The sequence below is a fragment of the Heterodontus francisci genome, chromosome 5 (genome assembly GCF_036365525.1).
Source record: "Heterodontus francisci isolate sHetFra1 chromosome 5, sHetFra1.hap1, whole genome shotgun sequence".
Taxonomy (NCBI): Eukaryota; Metazoa; Chordata; class Chondrichthyes; order Heterodontiformes; family Heterodontidae; genus Heterodontus; species Heterodontus francisci.
This window is the reverse complement of record NC_090375.1, coordinates 32,487,214-32,500,449: the sequence shown is the minus strand read 5'-3', so window position 1 is coordinate 32,500,449 and position 13,236 is coordinate 32,487,214. Positions and strand designations below refer to the sequence as shown.

Here is a 13,236-nt window from a genome sequence, read left to right as displayed (position 1 = left end):
TAACATCTGGGGGCTTGTGCCAAAGTTGGGAGAGCTGTCCCACAGACTCGTCCAGCAACAGCCTGACAAAGTCATACTCACGGAATCAAACCTTACAGACAATGTCCCAGACACTGCCATCACCATCCCCGGGTATGTCTTGTCCAACTGGCAGGACAGACCCACCAGAGGTGGTAGCACAGTGGTATACGGTAGGGAGAGAGTTGCCCTGGGAGTCCTCAACATCGACTCCGGACCCCATGAAGTCTTATGGCATCAGGTCAAACATGGACAAGGTAACCTCCTACTGATTACCACCTACCACCCTCCCTCAGCTGATGACTCCGTACTCCTCCATGTTGAACACCACTTGGAGGAAGCACTGAGGGTGGCAAAGGCACAAAATGTACTCTGGGTGGGGAACTTCAATGTCCATCACCAAGAGTGGCTTGGTAGCACCACTACTGACCGAGCTGGCCGAGTCCTAAAGGACATAGCTGCTCGACTGGGTCTGCGGCAGGTGGTGGGGGAACCAACAAGAGGGAAAAACATACTTTACCTCGTCCTCACCAATCTGTCTGCCGCAGATGCTTCTGTCCATGACTGTATTGGTAGGAGTGACCACCGCACAGTCCTTGTGGAGATGAAGTCCCGCCTTCACATTGAGGATACCGTCCATCGTGTTGTGTGGCATTATCACCGTGCTAAATGGGATAGATTTCGAACAGATCTAACAATGCAAAACTGGACATCCATGAGGCGCTGTGGGCCATCAGCAGCAGCAGAATTGTACTCAATGTGTCACCTCATGGCCCGGCATATCCCCCACTCGACCATTACCATCAAGCCAGGAGACCAACCCTGGTTCAATGAAGAGTGCAGGAGGGCATGCCAGGAGCAGCACCAGGCATACCTAAAAATGAGGTGTCAACCTGGTGAAGCTACAACCCAGGACTATCTACGTGCCAAACTGCAGAAGCAGCATGCGATAGACAGAACTAAGCGATCCCATAACCAACGGATCAGATCTAAGCTCTGCAGTCCTGCTACATCCAGCCATGAATGGTGGTGGACAATTAAACAACTAACTGGAGGAGGTGGCTCCACAAATATCCCCATCCTCAATGATGGGGGAGCCCAGCACATCAGTGTGAAAAATAAGGCTGAAGCATTTGCAACAATTTTCAGCCAGAAGTGCCGAGTTGATGATCCATCTCGACCTCCTCCTGAAGTCCCCAGCATCACAGATGCCAGACTTCAGCCAATTCGTTTCACTCCGCATGATATGAAGAAACGACTGAAGGCACTGGATACTGCAAAAGCTATGGGCCCTGACAATATTCCGGCAATAGTACTGAAGACCTGTGCTCCAGAACTTGCCGCACTCCTAGCCAAGCTGTTCCAGTACAGCGACAACACTGGCATCTACCCTGCAATGTGGAAAATTGCCCAGGTATGTCCTGTACACAAAAAGCAGGGGACGTCCAACCCGGCCAATTTCCGTCCCATCAGCCTACTCTCAATCATCAGTAAAGTGATGGAAGGTGTCATCAACAGTGGCATCAAGCAGCACTTGCTTAGCAATAACCTGCTTAGTGATGCTCAGTTTGGTTTCCGCCAGGGCCACTCAACTCCTGAGACCTCACTACAGCCTTGGTTCAAACATAGACTGAAGAGCTGAACTCAGGAGGTGAGGTGAGAGTGACTGCCCTTGACATCAAGGCAGCATTTGACCGAGTATGGCATCAAGGAGCCCTAGCAATACTGCGGTCAATGGGAAGCAGGGGGAAAACCCTCCGCTGGCTGGAGTCATATCTAGCGCAAAGGAAGATGGTTGGGGTTGTTGGTCAATCATCTGAGCTTCAGGACATCACTTTAGGAGTTCCTCAGGGTAGTGTCTTAGGCCCAACCATCTTCAGCTGCTTCATCAATGATCTTCCTTCAATATTAAGGTTAGAGGTGGGGATGTTCGCTGATGATTGCACAATGTTCAGCACCATTCGTGACTGCTCAGATACTGAAGCAGTCAGTGTAGAAATGCAGCCAGACCTGGACAATATCCAGGCTTGGGCTGATAAGTGGCAAGTAACATTCGTGCCACACAAGTGCCAGGCAATGACCATCTCCAACAAGAGAGAATCTAACCATCTCCCCTTGACATTCAACAGCATTACCATCGCTGAATCCCCCACTATCAACATCCTAGGGGCTACCATTGACCAGAAACTGAACTGGAGTAGCTATATAAATACCATGATTACAAGAGCAGGTCAGAGGCTTGGAATCCTGAGGCGAGTAACTCACCTCCTGACTCCCCAAAGCCTGTCCACCATCTACAAGGCACAAGTCAGGAGTGTGATGGAATACTCTCCACTTGCCTGGATGGGTGCAGCTCCAACACTCTGGAAGCTCAACACCATCCAGGACAATGCAGCCCGCTTGATTGGCACCCCATTTACAAACATTCACTCCCTCCACCACTGACGCACAGTGGCAACAGTGTGTACCATCTACAAGATGCAATGCACCAAGGCTCCTTAGACAGCACCTTCCAAACCCGCGACCTCTACCAACTAGAAGGACAAGGGCAGCAAATACATGGGAACACCACCACCTGCAAGTTCCCCTCCAAGTCACACACCATCCTGACTTGGAACTATATTGCCGTTCCTTCACTGTCACTGGGTCAAAATCCTGGAACTCCCTTCCTAACAGCACTGAGGGTATACCTACCCCAAATGGACTGCAGTGGTTCAAGAAGGCATTGGCCTGGCCAGTGACACCTACATCCCGTGAATGAATTAAAAAAAAAAGTCTCTTGACTTTTTGTTGATGAGCTTATTGCGCACTGGCACTCGATCAAAGAAAATGGCATTGCACAACCAATCTTAATTGAAAGCCAGGTTTTAAAGACAGGGAATGGCATATATTGCGAAAACTAAGTATTAAAGGAGCAACGTCTGAAAGCAAGAGAGTTTGTAAAAAAATTTTCTCTGTTAATTTCAATGATGTAAATTGCAATGGAAAACGTGCTATGTCACATGCGCATGACTTCTTCATGGCAATAACACCATAATTTTTTTTCTGAAGCTTTGCCTTCCCAATTTTATTTAAAAACAATGCAAGATTTGCAAGAATGTTGCCATAAAGACACTGCCTCAAGTTACCATAGCTTTCCCAAATGCTTAAATACTGAGTGTCAAAATGTCTCTGCTTAAAAACCGTAACAGCCTATTACAAATTACCAGAGATACTTAGGAAAGTTTAAAAGAGCAGCATGTTGATTTAAAAAAAAAATCTTTTTAGGGATGTGGGCATCGCTGGCTAGACCAGCATTTATTGCCCATCCCTAATTGCCCTTGAGAAGGTGGTGGTGAGCTGCCTTCTTGAACTATGTGGGGTAGGTACACCTACAGTGCTGTTAGGAAGGGAATTCCAGGCTTTTGACCCAGCGACAGTGAAGGAACGGCGATATAGTTCTAAGTCAGGATGGTGTGTGGCTTGGAGGGGAACTTACAAGTGGTGGTGTTCCCAACCATTTGCTGCCCTTGTTCTTCTAGGTGGTAGAGGTCGCTAAAGGCCTGCTCAAGTTGGGGGAAAAAGATTCCGACCCGAACCTGACAGAACCACAGCGGAGCGGACCGGATCCCGACCCGGCCTGAGGCCTTCTGATTTTGCCCCGAGCCCAATCAAACCCGAGCCCGACCCCGACTCAACCTGACCTGAGCCCGGCCCGACCATCCTTTTAGAGTTGGAACCTCCAGGAAGCTGCAGAGCATTTGTGATGACGTCATAGTGACATCACTTGCTCACTGTGCAGACTCAATTTCGTCCCAGACTTCCAGCTCGGGTAAGTTGTTTTTTAAAATTTCAATACTTACCAGCAGAGCACTTACCGTGTGTGTCCGACCCGACCCAAACCCGACACGTCATCGGATCCTGTTGGGTTCGGGTTGGGTAGCTGGCCTTTAGAAGTCGTGGGTTTGGAAGGTGCTGTCGAAGGAGCTTTGGTGCGTTGCTGCAGTGCATCTTGTAGATGGTGCACACTGCTGCCACTGTGTGTTGGTGGTAGAGGAGTGAATGGCACCCCATTCACAAACAATCAAGCGGGCTGCTTTGTCCTGGATAGTGTCAAGCTTCTTGAGTGTTGGAGCTGCACCCACCCAGGCAAGTGGAGAGTATTCCATCACACTCCTGGTTTGTGCCTTGTAGATGATGGACAGGTTTTGGGGAGTCAGGTGGTGATTTACTCACCTCAGGATTCCTAGCCTCTGACCTGCTCTTGTCACGGTATTTATATGGCTACTCCAGTTCAGATTCTGGTCAATGGTAACCCCCCCTGGATGTTGATAGTGGGGGATTCCGTGATCGTAGTGCCATTGAATGTCAAGGGGAGATGGTTAGATTCTCTCTTGTTGGAGATGGTCAATGCCTGGCACTTGTGTGACGCGAATGTTTTTTGCCACTTATTAGCCCAAGCCTGGATATTGTCCAGGTCTTGCTGCATTTCTACACGGACTGCTTCAGTATCTGAGGAGTCACGAATGTTGCTGAACATTGTGCAAACATCAGTGAACATTCCCACTTCTGACCTTATGATTGAAGAAAGGTCATTGATGAAGCAGCTGAAGATGGTTGGGCCTAGGACACTACCCTGAGGAACTCCTGCAGTGATGTCCTGGAGCTCAGATGATTGACCTCCAACAACCACAGCCATCTTCCTTTGCGTTCGATATGACTCCAACCAGCGGAGAGTTTTCCCATTGACTCCAGTTTTGCTAGGGCTCCTTGATGCCATACTCTGTCAAATGCTGCCTTGATGTCCAGGGCAGTCACTCTCCCCTCACCACTTGAGTTCAGCTTTTTTGTCCATGTTTGAACCAAGTCTGTAATGAGGTCAGGAGCTGAGTGGTAAACGTCTTTGAAGGGGGGGCGGGGGGGTGGGGGGGGGAAGGCCAGGGATGTATATGGCCAAGAAAAGCCTGCCTATCACTGGGAATTGTCCCTGCTTTCTCAGGTCATGAAGCAGAGACTATCCACTGAGCATTCAGAATTTGATGAACTATATTTTAGCATGATAAAATAGATGGATTCTAAAATATAACATAAAATACTCAACTAAAGTTTTAACTGTATGTAATGTTTTTAGGGGAATATGTTATGCACCCTGTCTTTTTAAATATAAAATCCGCTCCAGTCCAAATTTCTATTCATAGATCCTACCCGTGTGCCATTTCTTCAAAAGCAAATTTGAAACTTCTAATAAAGCACCCAATGTGACTGAGGAGAAGGATGATGACCTGAAAGGCTTCAAGAAGGATAAGTGAATGCACCTTATTTGACATCACCCACCCAAATGTAAGGGGCATATAGCAAATAAAGAAGCCAGGCGAATAGTACCCCAGATGCAGTATGCTGTGTAAGTTGATCTTGGTCTCCTTACAAATGCCTGTGTGCAATACAAAGAGGCACCTGCAGTTGCTTAATCATAGAATCGTAGGCTGAATGGCCCCGTGTACTGTGAAGATCTATCCAATTGGTCTGCCTCCACTTCTCTTTCCTCGTAGCCCAGCAATTTCAGTATCTACCTTTTTGAAAGTTACTATTGAATCTGTTTCCATCGTCCTTTTCAGGAAGTGCATTCCAGATCATGAAAGTTTCTCCACATCTGGCTGTTTTGCCAATATCCGAAATGTGTGACCTCTGGTTCCCAACCCTCCTGCCAGTGGAAACATTTTCTCCTCATTTACTCTATCAAGACCCTTCATGATTTTGAGCACCTCTCTTTTTAAAATCTCCACTTAACCTTCTCTGCTCCAAGGAGAACAATTCCAGCTTCTCCATATAACGGAAGTCCCTCAGCCCTGGTGCCATTCTATTAAATCTCTCCTGCACCCTCTCCAAGGGCTTTACATCCTTCCTAGAATTTGATGGCCAGAATTGGACACAGCTGAGGCCTCACCAGTGATTTATAAAAGTTTAGCATAACTTCCTTGCTTTTGTACTCTACGTCTCTATTTATAAAGCCAAGGACGATGTATGCTTTTTTTAAATAACCTTCTCAACATGTGAGCATTATCAACATAAGTGCATTCAAACATTATGCAAATGTACCTACAATACACTTAGGGACACATCAGTCATGGGAGTCAAGATCTCTTTATTGAACTTCTCACTATTCCCACAGATATCAGTGTTTAGTGTTGAGGCCCCAGCTTACCAAAAATATCAGGCACTGCAGACAAGGTGCCATACCGCCTTTGCATCAGTTTGCATAAATTGGCTGGGCTCATTTTAATTGAGCGGGTTGCCAGTGTCATCAATCTCTTGACTAGACAATCTGTGCAGTCATCTACCACAATGCAGCTCGGGGATGTCACCAGTCAGTGCTCCTCAGCGTCGTCTGAAGGCCAGCCTGGTGGGATTGCAGCAGTCTTGAAAGCCACTTCACTTATTAGATTGACCCAGTGATAAAACCTTCTGTCAAATCCTTCGCACAAACACTCATTACTTTAGAATTTGAAACTGAGCAACATTCTTAGAAGTTAGCTGTTATTCATTTACAAAAATGTTGTATGGTTTATTTATATTTGTCTTGAGCGGAGTGAAATATTCATTTCTCTTCACTTTTGCATCCTTACTTTACTTTCCTAATAGGAAATCAGTTACTACTTGAAAATAAAAATAAAACCGAAGGATATATACTGTTCCCTACACATTTTGGAAGGATTTGCCAATACGTTTCACCTTATTCTCCAAGTTATCATTTTCCTAATGTCACAAATGTGCTAGGTTGAAGGGTAATTTTTTTCAATCCACCAGCTGGAAACCTGAATATTAAACTGGTGGAGGTGAACCACTCAAACCTTGTAAGCTTAAGATTTGAACTTTCTCTTTTTCCGGAAAGAACAGACAGAAACTTCCTTCGGCTACAGTCACATTGCTGTCTCCCGGAGAACCACTGAATCAGTGTCCACCTCTTCAAACCAGAAACCTCAGGACCACGGAATTCAGCCTTAAGCCAGCTGAGTCACCAACCTCCACAGACTGAATACCCCTATTTCTCTGGACTCTAATTCAACCAATCTATCCTTCCCCACTCTGTAACCCATTTGTGTGTGTGAAAGTTGGAACGTATTTTTATTATTTTTGCTTAGATCAGTTTAAGTATAATAAAGTTAACCTCCCACTTTGTTAACCTCGAAAACCTGTCTGACTGGCTCTTTTATGGGATCACGGCGTGTAAACAGTTAAACTCTGAATTGGCAAGTTTATCCACTTAAAACAAAAAAATACACGTGTTGTGGTCAAACAAGGAGAGAGAAAAGAGGGAAGCCCTTCGACCTCCTTACCTAACACCGATAACACTAATCTTTTAATTTTTCCCGATTTATAAAGTGCTCAGGTCATCTAATACCAAAATAAGCAGTAATATTATAGTACTAACATTCTCCGATGTCCTGAGCAGCTTTTTGGTAATAATTTAAAACTTTTTTTTAACTATTCAAATGGGAATTTTGAACACTTTACTTTTACATTTCTGTTTTTCTTTTTGCCCCCATTCTATCTTAATTTTTTTTTGTATTTATTCACAGGATATGGGTGTCACTGACAGTCAGCATTTATTGCCCATCCCTAATTGCCCTTGTGAAGATAGTGGTGAGCTGCCTTCTTGAATACAATTGAGTGGCTTGTGCGGCCATTGCAGAGGGTGGTTAAAAGTCAACCACATTGCTGTGTGTCTGCAGTCACATAAAGGCTAGACTGGGTAAGGATGGCAGATTTCCTTCCCTAAAGGACATTAATGACCAGATGGGATGTTACGACAATTTGGTAGTTTCATGATCACAACTACTGAGACTAGTTCATTTTTTTAATTCCACATTTATTTAGTTAACTGAATTTAATTTCCCCAGCTGTCATGGTGGGATTTGAGCCATAGAACCATAGAAGAATTCTGGCACAGAAGGAGGTTATTCAGCCCATCGCGTCCATGCCAGCCGAGAAAACTAGCCGCCCAATCTAATCCCACTTTGCAGCACTTGATCCATAGTTTTGCAGGTTACATCACTTCAGGACATGTCCAGGTACCTTTTAAAAGAATTGAGGGTTTCTGCCTCCACCACCATTCCTGGCAGTGAATTCCAGACACCCACCACCCTCTGGGTGAAAAAGCATTTCCTCATGTCCCCTCTAATCTTTATACCGATCATCTTAAATCTGTGCCCCCTGGTAATTGACCGCTCCACTAGTGGAAACAGGCCCTTTCTGTCTACTCTATCTAGACCCCTCATAATTTTGTACACCTCCTATTAAGTCACCCCTCAGCCTTCTGTTCTAAGGAAAACATCCCTAGCCTATCCAATCTTTCGTCATAGCTGCAACTTTTAAGCCCAGACAACATTCTTGTAAATCAGATCATTAGTCCAGTAACAACCACTATACCCTAATGGCCCACAATCCACTATCAAAATAAAGTGAGGCTAAATAGCTGGGAGACACTCTTTTAAGAAGAGGAGATTTGACAGAGGCACTCAAAATCCTGAGGGGTCTGGACAGAGTAGATAGGGCGAAACTGTTTCTATTGGCGGAAGGATTATGAACCAAAGGACACCGATTTAAGGTGTTTGGCAAAAGAACCAGAGGTGACCTGAGGGCAAACCTTTCACTGCATAGCGAGTGGTTAGGATTTGGAGTGCACAGCCTGAAAGTGTTGTGGAGGCAGATTCAATCGTGGCTTTCAAAAGGGAATTGGATAATTGTCTGAAGAGAGGATTTGCAGGGCTATGGGGAAAAGGTGGGGATGGGACTAGCTGAGTTGCTCTTGCATAGGCAAGTGGGCTGAATGGCCTCCTTCTGCACTGTAACCATTCTATGATGGGCGTTAATAGCGCACAAATGGCGCAGCAGATACAGGCAAGGACAGATGTCTGATTAAACATGGAAATCCAAAACTTACTATCTGAGACGTCCCACTCTGCCATTGGTTCCAAGAAAATTAACTATTACAAGGGTGGAGTCTCATTCCTTCAGGTTTGAATTGTTGGACATTTTACATTCACCTACTCTAATATACACTTCCTGCTCATTCCTTGCGCTGGTAATCTGATTAGTTAAGGAAATACTTGGTTGCTTGCCCTGTTTACTCTGGTCCCAGGTGCGACCTTATCAGCTCACTTCCAGCAACTTGCGTTGCACAATATTGTTGAGATTAAACGGGAGAGTCTACTTAATGGCAGATGCTGTTAAATTTATGCCTAGAGCAAAGTACATGGCCCAGTATACTTTCTTCTACTTAGCTTTCACATTATTTCTACTTTTTAAAACCTAAAATCAATTTGCCTCCCTTTCTTTTATATATCATTAGGTTCCAATGCCTACTTTGCAGATGGAACAATACCTTGCCTCTGACTTTGGTTTTTAGCCAGTTGAGTGCTCAGTGTAAAATATCAGTTCTACCATGTACACAACCAGATTGTATATCAAAACATCATTTCAGGAAAGGCTGCATCACGTTTGGGTTTCCTGCTCACATCACTGGCAGCCTGATTGAGACTCAATAGAAGAACGCTTTGGCATGATGAGGGTTAATACCTGTGGGTAAAAAATGGCTTACCTTATAACAGGTTGAATGATTTTAAAAAAAATAGTTATGTAGGTTATGGTTTCCAGTGGTATATGTAACACTGTTTTTAAGTAAACTTCATGTGATTACTGTCTTGAATAATATTTGCTGTTGGGTGTTTAAACATTATAGAAAGCTCAGTGTTAAAACTGGGGCGAGGTAGTGTAAAACAATAAGTGACAGCTTCAAGAAGTAGCTTTAAATACAGGACGATTGGACACATGACTTTTTTTTACATCAATCAAAAATCATATCAGTTGTGTTTTTAGCTGGATTGTACAATAATTTAGAATGGTTTATGATGGTGCTCGATGTGAATAATGCAATACAATGTTTGCGGATTTTTATCTGGTTTTCTCATGGGAAGCCATCATGTTGGTTGTTCTGGCTTTGTCCACAGTAATTGTTTGTGTTGTATACAACAGGATAATACTGGTGAGAGCAGGGCTGAAGATAAATATATAACAAGGCAGAACTATACAAGGAAAAAAGTTTAGATGTACTCACACAAATCATTTAGACATGCTTGAAGGATTTCAAACAGTGTAATTAAAACCGAAAATGCTGGAAATACTCAGTAGCTCAGGCAGCATCTATAGAGAGAGAAACAGTTAACGTTTCAGGTTGATGACCTTTTCATCAGAACACATGGGAGCAAACTAAGCCTGATCGATATGCACGTTACAAGTGTACTATGAAGTGAATCCGTATCAATTTAGTGGTGGAATTAAACTTGATTATCTGTACAACAATAATCTAGTTAACACCAGTCGGCAAGGATTTAGAAGAGAAAGAGACTGCCTGACTAACCACCTCAACTTACTGCGGTAAACACTATGACGTGGCGTATCGAGACTTTCAAAAGGCTTTTGATAAAGTTCCACATTAAAGCTCATTAATTACACTCAGCACTGTGGGAATTTGGAGGTAAACTCTGGGAGTGGGTGAGAAACTGGCTGGAGAGTAGCTACCGTCAGACTCCCGAGGAAGTACTCGAGGTTTTGGTGTCGGAACTACACTTTTAATCTTGGAGAACTTGCCTAGATTCAGAAACTCAGTTCAAAGTGGCCAGATTTGTAGACTATATCGAATTAGGAAGGGCAGTTGAATGGGAAGCAGCAGCTCAAATTCAATCAGACAACAAAAACAAGGATTTTAATATAGAGAAGTATAATGTGCTACACATTAGAAGGAAAAAATCCATGAATAGGATTGAAATAGCTATGGATGAAGCTGAAAGTGACCCAGGTGTCCTAGTATACGCAATGCTAAACCAGCATAGAGCAGCAATCAACAAAGCAAATAGACATTGACCTACATAGCCAGTACAGTAGAATATAATTTGGAAGAGGTTCTGATCGAGATTTATAGCACTCTGGTCAGACTGCACCTTTAAAGATTACATCCATTTCACATCAAGAAACAAGATAGACATTCAAGAACTTGAATCCGTGCTGAAAATAGCCACGCACCAGATCCTGAGTGTCACTCTTCAGTGTAGAGGAAAGACTGAAGGAACTTTAACTTTGCGGCCTACAAAGAAGTATTGGGAGGTGATCTCATGGAGATATACAACATTTAACCCAGAACATTCTTTTAAATTAAACTATGGGGTGTAGAACTAGAGGACCTAGATTCAAGCTAATAAAAGATTTCATGAATTTCATCCTTGCAGAAAAAAACTTTGCAATTATATAACATCTTTCATGGCCATCGGAGCTCCCAAAGAACTTTACAGCCCATGAAGTACTTTTGAAGTCTAGTCACTGTTGTAATGTAGGAAATGCAGCAACCAATTTGCACACAGCAAACTCCAAACAACAATGTGATAATGACTAGATAATCTGTTTGTGTGACATGGATTGAGGATAAATATCAACCAGGAAACCAGGGATAACTCTCCTGCTCTTCTTCAAAATAGTGCCATGGGATTTCTTACATCTACCTGAGAGGGCAGACAGAGCTTCAGTTTAACATCTCCTCCAAATGACTGCCAGGAGTATCATAGAGTCATAGAGTCGTACAGCGTAGAAACAGGCCCTTCGGCTCACCGCAACCATGCCGAGCATAATGCCTATCTATAACTAATCCCACCTGCCTGCATTAATTCCATATACCTCTATGCCTTGCTCAATCAAGTACCTGTCCAGTTGCCTCTTAAATGTTGCTACTGTTCCTGCCTCCACCACCTCCTCAGGCAGCTCATTCCAGATACCCACTATTCTTCGTGTGAAAAATTTACCCCTTTGATCCCCTTTAAATCCCCTCTCACCTTAAATCTATGCCCTCTAGTTTTAGTCACCACTACCATGGGAAACAGACTCTGGCTATCTGCTCTATCTATGTCTCTCATAATTTTATATACCTCTATCATGTCCCCTCTCCGCTTCCTTCACTCCAGGGAAAACAGACCCAGCCTATCCAATCTCTCTTTATAACTCAAGCCCTCCAAACCAGGCAACATCCTTGTAAATCTTTTTAATCAGCTTAAATTGTTATGCTTAAATCCTGGTGTAGGACTTGAACCCATAAACTTCTGATTCGGGGACAAGAATGTCACAAGAACTGAGACACGGCTGGCACAAATCAGGACAAATGTGGAATAAACTTCCAGTTAGAGTAGTAGAAGCAAAAAAGCCCTGGAATCACTTTGGAAAGCATTGGATCCTACAGTGAAGCTATATTCTCTCTGGATGGATGGATGAATTAAGATGGGCCAAATGGCCTTCCTCTTTCATAGCTATATTCTTGACCTTGCAATACTTGAATGGGCAAATAGTAGTGAAGCATTTTCAAAATCTACAGTAAGGTTTTTTTATTTCCCTGTTGGCACACTGTACCTCCATTTACATTATCTAAGAGGCCACTTTAGGCAGCAAAACATAGATTTTCCTGAGATCATAATCCTCACACTAATTGAAGCAGGTAGACCCCCTCATATTGACTGATGGATGGAATTTACTGGCTCTGTAGATGGACTGGGTCCCAGTGGGATTTGTAGCTGTACCTAGGAGCCTGCTCATGGTGGGAATGTTATTGCTGTAGATGTTGGTCATCTGAAGCAGTTAAGTTTGGCTGCTGACTCCAGGGATGCTAAAGGAGGCTGTAGATTTTTTTTTTTTTTACATGTCTTGTGATTGTACTCCTGCTTGTGGGCCACTTTTAAATGTAACCTCTCACCTCATTAGATGGAATGGATATTATAAAGTAATGGCTTTAATACCCAGCGTGAAGGCATTATTGAAGGAAAATACGTGATCCATTTTCTTCAATAACATCCCCTTTTAAATAAACCCACCCAAATATGGGTGAGAATGTTCACTGTTTGCTGTCACTTCCAGCAGCAAAAGGGGAAGGAAAATCTGTTCTGTACTGTCAACAGACTGTTGGCAGCTAATCCCAAATTTATTATTCACCCAATGTCCTCATATCTCGCAGGTGGCATTGGATAGGAATTGGAAGTGGGAATCCAAGCTTGATTCTTTTCTCAATCCAGCCGAGAGGCATTGGGTCTAATTGTGGCACCTCTAGAAATGAACCCCCGTTGAAACAAATTTACTCAGCCAAAATCTGGGATCGCCTTGGGCCATTCCTGATTGGTCTGGCTCAGTTACAGGCTGAGCTGTGACCTA

At 43.8% G+C, this 13,236-nt stretch overlaps 1 protein-coding gene across 7 annotated transcripts in view; it reads left to right on the top strand.

Annotated features, from left to right (window-relative positions):
- The window catches only part of arhgap28 (Rho GTPase activating protein 28), a 243,731-nt gene that overhangs the window by 81,942 nt on the left and 148,553 nt on the right, over positions 1-13,236 (top strand). The window contains exon 1 of one of the 7 annotated variants that reach the window (XM_068031286.1): positions 5,381-5,398. The exons of the other annotated variants lie outside the window; for them this stretch is intronic. Within the exon in view, the coding sequence (XP_067887387.1) occupies positions 5,385-5,398 (14 nt within the window). The 5' untranslated portion in view covers positions 5,381-5,384. Of the gene's footprint in view, positions 1-5,380; positions 5,399-13,236 lie in introns of those variants that run through there. 7 annotated transcript variants of the gene reach the window in all.